We start from the raw sequence: 10,882 nt of genomic DNA on the forward strand, positions 1-10,882 counted from the left end.
TTACTGTGTGTACAGGAGGGATGGGGAGACATTGGCTGCTATACTGTGTATATGGATGGGGGGGCGACGGCACACTGGCTGCTATACTGTGTATATGGATGGGGGACGGGGGACACTGGCTGCTATACTGTGTACAGGAGGGACGGGGGAGACACTGGCTGCTATACTGTGTACAGGAGGGACGGGGGACACTGGCTGCTATACTGTGTACAGGAGGGACGGGGGAGACACTGGCTGCTATACTGTGTGTACAGGGGGGGAGGAAGGCACTGGCTGCTATACCGTAGGGGGAATATTACTATAAGATTCATATATGTGCACTGCTCCCCCTCCCTCTGCATAGGCTCGGTAATGCTAGTGATTGAGGACACATCACACTAGGTCATATCTCTGGGTGAGGCCTGCACTCACAGACACCAGGCAGCATTAGGACACTAACCATTTCCAGATATGGGAAACCAGAGACATTATGTCAGGAATGTGGTTACTTATCACAGCCGTCACCAGGACCATGTAGGGCACAGGGTATACTGACAGACCAGCAGTGTACCACATACACACCGGGGAGGTGAGGTCTCTTCACTTGTATCAGTAAGGCTGTATCCAACTCACCTCCAATGATGCAGGCAATGGATGGAGTGGGTGCAGGAAATGTGCAGATAAAGACTCTGCCAGGATTATCTATATGTACATAATACTGAAGGGATATTATATGTCTGCACCAGGACACAACACAAGGTGGGCTCACATCTATACTGCAAGACAACCACCCCCAGACACATGCCCCATACAGTGCGTTTACTCCATGACGCCGCTGTGTACACGAGGACACCATTGTAGCCTCAGATATACAGCACATTCATGACTTTGCTTTCCCAGACCATGACAGCATTTTTATTGGTCAATTAAAGTGCTCCTGTCTCCTAAACACAGTGGAGGTCACTGGGAGGTTTTATCCAACAGACACCCCGTTACCCAGATACCAGTTTTTAAAGGTAATAGCGTCAAGTACAGCTTCAGCTCAGTGATGAGATCATACTTATACTCACTGTGAGGAGAGCCGCTAAACCACCGGGGCACTGTGGGGAAGGATGGGTACATTTTTTGTAAAATATAGTTTAGTATATTGTAATTTTATTTCCTCCACCACAAACAGCTATAGCCACCCCCCAGCTATAACACAACCTACAGGGGTGGTTACATAGGAAATAATACGGATATATGACCTCATGGTGACATCACTACTGTGCTGCTCCTCCCACTATATAACTACAGATACATTAGATATGCGCTTACTGACAATGCCAGCGTATGTGAGCCCACCATCCAGGAAACTGCCACACCTACCACTCAGTACTGGCCTATGAAATGCCCCAAGGTGATGGAAGACAGAAATCACCACCCTCTGAAACAAAATTAATTTCCCCTATAAAATAGGACCTCCTACGAGCCACTTCTATACCCGACGGGGTACAGATTTGAAGTGAACCTTTGTTATATTTCGTGAGACAGGAGGAGACTGTTCTACAAGTTATTAGTTCAGAGGTCTAATGAATAGAATTGGCCAGGAATGCGGGTGGTCAATCCGTGTATACAGAGAATCATTGGCTCAACAGGTGACAGGTAGATCAGGACTTCTGGTCACACGACAACGTGAGAAGACGGGGCCCTTAATTTTGCTCACAAGAGCATTTCTCTTCCGTTGTGCTATTGTTTTACCCTTAGGCCGCCCAGTCACTGCTGTACTGTACACTATAGAGGCAGTTGTGCAATAGTGACACTAGAAGCAGCACGTGCTCTCACCATCAGCTGGCACGGCTGCTCTTACACAAGTATTCCTGTGTTACTCATAGCACAGAGCCCAGCACAGGCCTGGCCGTCGCAGGTTCCCAGGGGCCACGCACAAAGGGAGAAAGATTTTATTGAGAGAAAAGCAGAGGAAGGGGAATCTGTTACGAGTTAAACTACAGAAAGACACAAAGAGGGGTTTTCTGCTGGTATGAAAGAACACACAACAAAAGGCCAGCTCTCCATTCATCGCAATAACCAGACATGAATGGAGACATTTCAGCATGGAATGTGCTGCTCGTGTAATTGTGGGTAGAGACTTAACAGGGTCGATATATCTAAAAGCTACCGATATCCGTATGGTTTATGCTCTGCAGGTCTATTAAAAGACACAGCATGAAGCAACTTTACAGAGAAGGGCAGCTTGTACTGGTGTACATACAATGTCACATTACAACGGATGTGCGTCTTAATCATACACGCATTCTTCAAAGCAATCCAAGGACACGTGCAATTAGCTGTAGCTACACTGTAGTCAGAGTGTCATTAACACAGACGTCTCATTAATCTACCGCACAGAACAACGCATCACCGTTGGTTTCAGGCAGGATCCAACAGCAGTGCACGGCTGTGACCGGGAGCATAACCAGACCAGAAAATGTATAATTAATAATTAACATTCTCTAATGACATTCCCCAGCTTCTATAAAGGTGTTACCATGTTTGTCAGCAGAGCGTAGCCTGCTTACAGAGCCAATGTTATGGTCTCCTCCTAAAACTATGATACAAGCAATGACTCCCCAGATCATGTATATCAGATATTGATAGAGACTGGCGAAAGTCATCCTGTGCGCAGTCCTGTCCCAAACACAGTAACCGCCCCCTCAGCAAGAGTGCTAAATAAATATATATAAAATACATATACACGTGTGTGTAATATAATATATATATTAATATATTATATATGAATATAATATCTCCACACATACACCTATATACACACACACAAGCACTCGAACGGTTCACTAATTTCTGAGTTCTTTATAAAAAGAAACAACAACACAATGAGGACGACCGCCCCGCGGTGCCTTCTTACACTGCAGTCTCTGGTGTGCAGCTAGTGGTTTACAGCTATATGTGACTGGATCACTTCTGTTCCTGTCTTACAGGATAACTAGCCATGTACAACCAGTGACGACACGTCAGTGTCTCTGTATAGGAGAACAGCCGTCCCACAGATCGGCCCCAGGAAGTAACACGATGAGGCCATTGTAAGAACTGTTTATACAGTCCCCACTGGAATGTGGGGAAGTAACATAATGTACACTGGTAACAGCCCTATAACCCCAGCATTCCTCTTCCATCACATCACCGAGAATACCCCCGGCAGCGTTTATATATAGCGTATAACAAGGTGCAGGGGCCTAGAGTTCAGGGGCCCCATGGCCGCTCAGTGGTGTACTGCTCCGATTACACTGCCGGTTGGAAAGACTGAGGCTCAATGAAAACAAACAAAAATGACATTAGGAAGTCCTACTGCAACTGGTTTGCCAACCAAATGCTTTTCCCTGGGACTGCTCTCATACCCCGAAACTATGTGCGATATTAAAATAGAATTTTTCCCACAAAAATGGGAAAAATGTAAATGTTTTTGTGAGTGACACCATGGAAATGCGTCAGGGCTTTCTGCATGTAAACTTGTAGCTTCACTGGAGTTACTCCTTATCTACACGGCCCCCTCTTTCCATGTGAAAGTGATGGACGTCAGCATATAGTGACATGATATAGCCCCCTGCAGTGCTGCCTTATTGGGACAAGAGCCGGTGAGTCGGACATATGCAACATTACCAATGTAACTAGAGGCACGTAATGACGACACCAACGGACATATTGTAGATGCAGTATTCTCACAGAATACAGGACATAGCGTGTTGTACAACACATACTATAAGGCCTAGAAACAGGATCTGAGGTCCGGAACTGCAGCCTTATCACAAGAGGATCCAATCACTTCACAAACCCATAAAGCACATTGAGGGAACGTGCAATAAAGTGAGAACTTCCCTTTCAAGAGCACAGTTATTATCAACTGCTAAAATTATACCAGAATGCAAATACTGTATATAGAATTATAACAGATAATTCTACAAGAACTAAGCTTAGGGCTATGGTAGAACAGAATACATCCACTGTACATAATAACATTCTTATCATTATTATCTACGGGGAGTTATACACTAGAGAGCAGATAACCCATGTGTTATTATACAGGATTATACCACACAGACTCAATAATATAACGCAGCCAGTGACCGCCCCACTTCAATGTTTCACCGTCTATTGCGTTACAATATAGTAATACGGAGTGGATAACGCTGGGAACCAGTAGTAATGGTGCTGCCTATTGTGGGATAGGAAGCTGAGCACAAGAGGGGGGAAAGGAGTTCTCCACCCCTGACCTTACTAGAAATGCAAATTTGTTTGATGGTTCTACACCAGTGATTCTCACACCTGTTGTACGAGCGCACTATGTGGGGCCGAGGTGCTAATCACTGTGCCGCCCATACTGCCTGGACCAATACACATGTGCTATTTACATTATGTAATGTGCACCATAGTAATCCAATGGTCATGTGATTTATCTCACAATGGTGCATTCAACAATCACTAGTGTATCCTGGCAGTATGCACCCCCTTGTTCTGATCTCTAACTCACCGAACGGAGGCAAGGATGGAGAAACACTGCCCTGTACAACAAATATTGTACTGAATACGCCTTCTCTACAGGTGTAGATGATAATGGGCATCTGGTGACTGCAATCTGTACAGCTGGAAGACAGGGGCAGAAACAGGGATGGCACAGCTTGAAAAATCTGGCATTTGAAACACTGTCTGGGGTGGTTGATGTTTAGAACATTATTTATTGAGGGCAGTATATATATATATATATATATATATATATATATATATATATATATATATATAAAACACGAGGAGTTCAGAGACTGGCACAGCTGTGAGCACAGAGGCAACACAATCCCGCACAGCACGAACAGGGAACATCATAGACCGGAGATGAAACATAACTCCGTTACACCAGCCTTGCAGGGAAGGAACTTTATGTCGGAGGCTTCTAGAGTAACAGGACAACAACATTCTGTGTCTCTTTACACTTGGAGTATCAATGTTACATGAGCAGCACCATTTTTTTGTACCAGACTAACAACAGGAGAATAGGGACGTGGTCATTTGATATTTCTTCTACACCCCATTCATGTGGCAATAAATAATTCAGAGTCATGCTATTGTTATACAGTAGCAGTAATGTTCCTGTATGCAGCACGGCCGGGCCATGGCTGTCCCCGAAGGCTTGTGTCTTGAGGAACGCTGAGGAGCCCATCGCAGTGCCACTCTGTGCAACATAATGGGCATTGGGTGACAGGTAGCCCTAGACATTGCCTTATAGATCCTTCATCTTAGGTTTTGTGGCCCCTAAATAAGTCTGACCACTTTTGTGCCCTTAGAAGCCAGTTGCGAAGTCAACAGTGTCAGGCTAGACAAACTGCAGGGGCCAGAAGCCCAATAAGCTTGCAATCTGTGCTGGTGTCATTCATATCTACTGAAGGGACATACGTCTGAAGAGACCCTGCCGGCTCCTCAATTCTAGTGCTAAGGAAAATCCTTGTCTAAGAGAAAACACAAAGTCTTTACAACACATATCTGAGAAATGACATCAGATCACAACACTTCCAAATTACCCACAGAGAAAGAAAGTGAAAGGAATTCAGCATCTGCACATTGACCAAGGACACTGGGGATCATTTCAGAAGATTAAAATGCATTGCATCAGTCCAAATAATGTCACTTAGACTGGAATCAGTGCATGAAGCATTTCTATAATATATTGTTAAAACAACATAATGAATGACTGAATCACACCACAAATGTGGAGGATGTCAACATTATCCTAATAACCGACTGACACGAGCATATATGTGCAGTGTGAAATAAATGAATTTCATGGCTGTCAGCCTTACAGAACAAGAGTGAAAAAGAATCACAATGATAAAACACATTTGCTCCATTCCACCAGATTGATGAAACAACCAGTACGCCGAGCTGATCAGAGGAGCCCGGCACGCCCTACACCCTGGAGAGATCAGACCCCATCAGTGATTGGCTGTCAGACAGAAGACGCCTGACTCTCCTCCACTAAATACAATGCATCTTACCACAATTACCAGCCGAGGAAAGAGGAGACACGAAGCCACTTAAAACACAGATTTATAAGACAACCCCCTCTCCCTTTGTCTGCTGCTATCAGCTTACAAGACAACCTCCACGCATATACTGGCAACTGGGTACCTGTAGTTACAGAGGGTGTAGGGTGCCAACTTAACCCCTTTACTGCCAGGGATGTGCCAGTTTTCTACTTCTGGTCATCTGTACTCCAACAAGGACACAACGCACGGCAGCCAGAAGAAACTAGTGACAACATGCGACGTATAGAAGTGGAATGTCATTGACAGAAATATTCCCAGGAAGACAATGACACTGTACGGATAGCAGCTAATGTATCACACAGACATTTAGCTCATTATTAGTGGCTATATGAAGCACAGCAAACATCGAACACTATGCAAGTCTACAAAGGAAAAACAAACACCAAGTAGCATTTCCATTTACATACAGGGAGCATTGTCACCTATATTCTCTGCTGAACGCAGGGAGCAGGACAAGTCCTATAGATAAATGTGTTCTCCAAGAACATAACGAAACGAGAGTTATACTGAACTGTACCTCTGACAGCAGCCGTGTGAGGTGTCACAGACAAGTTATTTTTATGCCATGATTCCCCTTGGCTGCAGCTCGCACAGGCCTAATGTTATCATGAATTCATTCCAAAGTTTTATCTGTGGTTCAGAAGAAAGGGAGAGCTCAGTATCTGCTGGGACGCCTGTGAAATGACTAATACTCTGTGTTACAAGCGATCACTGGAGAAACAAAGGAATGGGAGGGCCTGACAAGTAATGTACATCAGAAGTATGTGAGGCCTAAGCTGCACGTTGTCCCCACTACAGCCAGGGCTCACTGACGTCCAGTGACGGGGAGCAGAATGGACGATCCCGGAGGACCGACCCCTGGGGTCGTCACTAGGACAGAGAGCAGTAAATGGAGCCTCTACGTGTCTGACAGAAGCTGGCATTTTCTGCACCGCAAGCTTAGACACGCGGGGAGCCTGGGGCATAACTTGGCATTCCCTTCAGCGGCCCTTGTGTGTCTCTCTAAGCCTCACTCAGGGCTCCTGATGACTCAGTGTCAGTCTCCTTGATGTGCAGACAAAGTTATAGCATCAGCTATTTCTTACTCACTTTTTTTTTTTTTAGCACTGGAGAAAGAAAAAAAGGCTTAGTAATAAAGCCAAACTTAAATGAATTGTCTTAAGGGTGAGGCAGCCTAATTTCGTCACATTTATGTAAATAAATGAATTACGAGTAGGGGTACTCGGGCAATCAACCCAACTCCTTCCACCAGCCAATGAGAACTTTTCACCCCCCTAGCAGACTCTGAACATCCAAGCCCCCCAAAGCCAAGCGCTTCCCATAAAACTAAGCACACGTACACAAATCCAGGCACAAGATGCGACAAGAGTATTCATACAGCAGTTTTACACTTCGGAGTTCATAAAAGACTCTGGAATCTAATGCACGACACTCTCCGGCCCAATTGGCCAGGAAACATAACACTGGCTATCAAAGAATTCAATTCTGAACTTTGCTCGGTTTATCTGCAAGGACTTCCAAAATATTGTGATTCAGTCACTGAGCCTTATTACATCTCCCCGGGGAGCCCTCACTTCATGGGGAAGTGATCAGTGGGATATACAGGCACAGAGGGTTTCTGGATGCCACCAGTAACAATAACATGGAAATAGGCATACATCCCTCCCACTTGTGACACCGGTTCACATGTCCTAGCAATTAGCTGGAAATAAAAGATGGGACACGCAGCACCTTCTCAGCAGACACTACTGGAGGGAGACTGGCTCAGCCTCTGCTATCCCCATAGGCCTTATGTAAAAACCTAGAAGTCGTCCTCCTCACAGCTGTACAAGGGGTTATACAATCCCACCTCATACGCACTTTCAATGACAACACCTGGGTTTTGGGACAGTATTGGCAATAGCAGCAGTGCAACATTACTGCTCAGTATGGACTTATTTAAATATGTGGTGTTTTCAAATGGACAAGTGTATGAGAGGTGCACAACAGAAACATAAGTCACAAGTGCTTGTGATGCACGGATTGGGACTATTGACTTAAAAGTCCGGAAGTGAACGTGGTGGTAATGGATGAGAAGGGTACATGCTGCATTGGAGAAAGGGCAATCCACTATATTGTCCACACACAGAATGATGCTGTTTTATTCCCTTTCAAAATAACCTGACAACTCGCACTGATGTAAATGAGCTGATTAGTTTGCTAATTAATAGCAAGGTTTTAAACTGAAGATATTAAATTGTCATTGGCGATCCTGAAATCTTCAATAAACACAGATGTGCAAAGGCGGCCACCATCAGACCTAGTACTAACAAACATCTGGGCAGCCCGGTGGCTCAGTGGTTAGCACTTCTACCTCACAGTCAAGAGTTTGATTCCTGACCCTGGTCCTATCTGTGTTGAGTCTGTATGTTCTCCCCGTGTTTGCGTGGGTTTCCTCCGTGTGCTCCAGTTTCCTTTTACACTCCAAAAACATACTGGTATGTTGAGTAAAAAACTGACCCTAGTCTGTCTGTGTTTAGACTAATTTAAACTAAAGGGAAATTAAAGGGAATTTAGACTAAGTTCCAATGGGGCAGGAACTGATGTGAGCGAGTTATCTGTACAGCGCTGCGGAATTAGTGGCGCTATATAAATAGCTGATGATATGAGCGAGACAACTGTGCATAGGAAGTCAGCCCTGCAGAGCTTCAATTTAGACCCAGACCCCAATAAAACAGGGCACATGTTTGGGATATGTACACAGCATTAAATCAGAAAGTACTTGCCCTGATCTTCAACACCTATGTGGTTAGATCAATAAAAGCCCAAACAAATATGAAAAAAAAAAAAAAAGAGAGCAGGGTGCGTTCAGACACAGAGAGAAACATTCATAAAACACCATGTATAATGTGATTTCATTTAGATCTATGGCTGATCACTAAGAAATGCCATTGTATACATGCCCTTACACAATACAAAACTGCTACTCGGACATTACTAGTCTATGGCCCAGGGGGAGGTCTGCCCTGCAGGGCACTACACAGTGTGTAGGTGATTAGCACATTTTTTCCAAAGTTTAACAAATGAAATGCAGCAATTAGTGAGAATTAGTCACTAATCAAGATTGTAGCATCTGTGGATGTGACCCCTGTGACTACAGACATCTCATTAGGTATAAGACCAGCAACTTCTATACACTTTATATGGAAAAATGTTCCCAGAGTAGTAAATTACAACTGTAGAGATTGATGAACACAAAGATGGATCCCAGGGTTGGGGTGACTTCTAAAAGCCTCAGTTTACAGTCAGGCTGTGGTATTTCACATGTGTATGTTTTACCTATGGTATTGGGGAATATGGTGTTACCCAATAATGGATCATGCCGGCCTATAACTTATCAATGCTGAAGGGGATACTCCCCCGTTACCAGCCCCCAGCCCAGGTAAAGGTGGTGCTACCCAATCACTGACCACCCATGCTTTACAGATGAAGGAGCCCTAGTACCAGTCCATTGTAACCTCCTTACTGAGCCCCCAACCCCCTGGATTCCCCGTTACTGAGCTCTTAGGATACTCCGTTACCAACCCCCCGGCCCCCACGTCGCCCCGCTACAGGCCTCGCGACCCCCACGCTACCGACCGCCCGGCCCCCACGCTACCTACCGCCCGGCCCCCACGCTACCTACCGCCCGGCCCCCACGCTACCTACCGCCCGGCCCCCACGCTACAGGCCTCGCGGCCCCCACGCTACAGGCCTCGCGGCCCCCACGCTACAGGCCTCGCGGCCCCCACGCTACAGGCCTCGCGGCCCCCACGCTACAGGCCTCGCGGCCCCCACGCTACTGACCCACCTGCCCCCACGCTATCTACCGCCCCCCACGCTACCAACCCCCCGGCCCCCACGCTACCTACCCCCCGGCCCCCACGCTACCTACCCCCCGGCCCCCACGCTACCTACCGCCCGGCCCCCACGCTACCGACCCCCCGGCCCCCACGCTACCGACCCCCCGGCCCCCACGCTACCGACCCCCCGGCCCCCAAGCCACCCCGCTACCTATCGCCCAGCCCCCATCTGTGGCCCCCATCTGGCCCCTAAATCACCCCATTAGTGACACCCCCCCATGTCATCCTGTTCCTGACCCCCATCTGTGTCACCCAATTACATAGCCCCCTGGCCCCATATCACACAGTACTTCCCCCCGGTGTCACCATGTCACTGATCCCGGCTCACCGATGGTGGAGATGAAGGTGGTGTTGAAGGCATCGTCCGAGAAGCGGAAGAGGACGCAGGTCTTGCCCACACCCGAGTCCCCGATAAGCAGCAGCTTGAAGAGCAGGTCGTACGTCTTCTTCGCCATGGGCCCCTGTTACCCGCGGCTCCTCATACACGGGGCCTCTCAGTACCGGTCACACCGCGCCGCTGACTCCTCCTCTCTGGGCCTCGCCGGGAGTCTCCGGACAATATGGCGGCCCCTCCCCCAGCGCGCGCCCTGCCGCAGCGGCCGCGGGGGCGAGCACGGCGTCACGCCCCTGGTGGGGGAGCGCGCACGTGCGGGGGCCGGGGGGAGCGCGCGCTGTGAGTGTGGTGAGAGAGAAAGCGCGCTCCTTTCTACCAACTTTATTGTCCGTGTGGAAAGTGCACACTGACAGGCCCTGTACCCAGAGGTGTCCCCCATATCCTGTGTGTCACACTCATTACTGTCCCCCAGATCCTGTGTGTCACACTCATTACTGTCCCCCCATACCCTGTGTGTCACACTCATTACTGCCCCCATATCCTGTGTGTCACATTCATTACTGTCCCCATATCCTGTGTGTCACACTCATTACTGT

At 47.3% G+C, this 10,882-nt stretch overlaps 1 protein-coding gene across 1 annotated transcript in view; it reads right to left on the reverse strand.

Annotated features, from left to right (window-relative positions):
* RAB10 (RAB10, member RAS oncogene family) overlaps positions 1-10,555 on the reverse strand; it is a 19,550-nt gene extending 8,995 nt beyond the window's left edge. Inside the window, exon 1 of the mRNA XM_075201075.1 lies at positions 10,280-10,555. Within this exon, the coding sequence (XP_075057176.1) occupies positions 10,280-10,407 (128 nt within the window). The 5' untranslated portion in view covers positions 10,408-10,555. The remainder of the gene's footprint in view (positions 1-10,279) is intronic.
* Between the last annotated feature and the right edge of the window lie 327 nt (positions 10,556-10,882).

The sequence above is a fragment of the Mixophyes fleayi genome, chromosome 3 (genome assembly GCF_038048845.1).
Source record: "Mixophyes fleayi isolate aMixFle1 chromosome 3, aMixFle1.hap1, whole genome shotgun sequence".
Classification (NCBI taxonomy): domain Eukaryota; kingdom Metazoa; phylum Chordata; class Amphibia; order Anura; family Limnodynastidae; genus Mixophyes; species Mixophyes fleayi.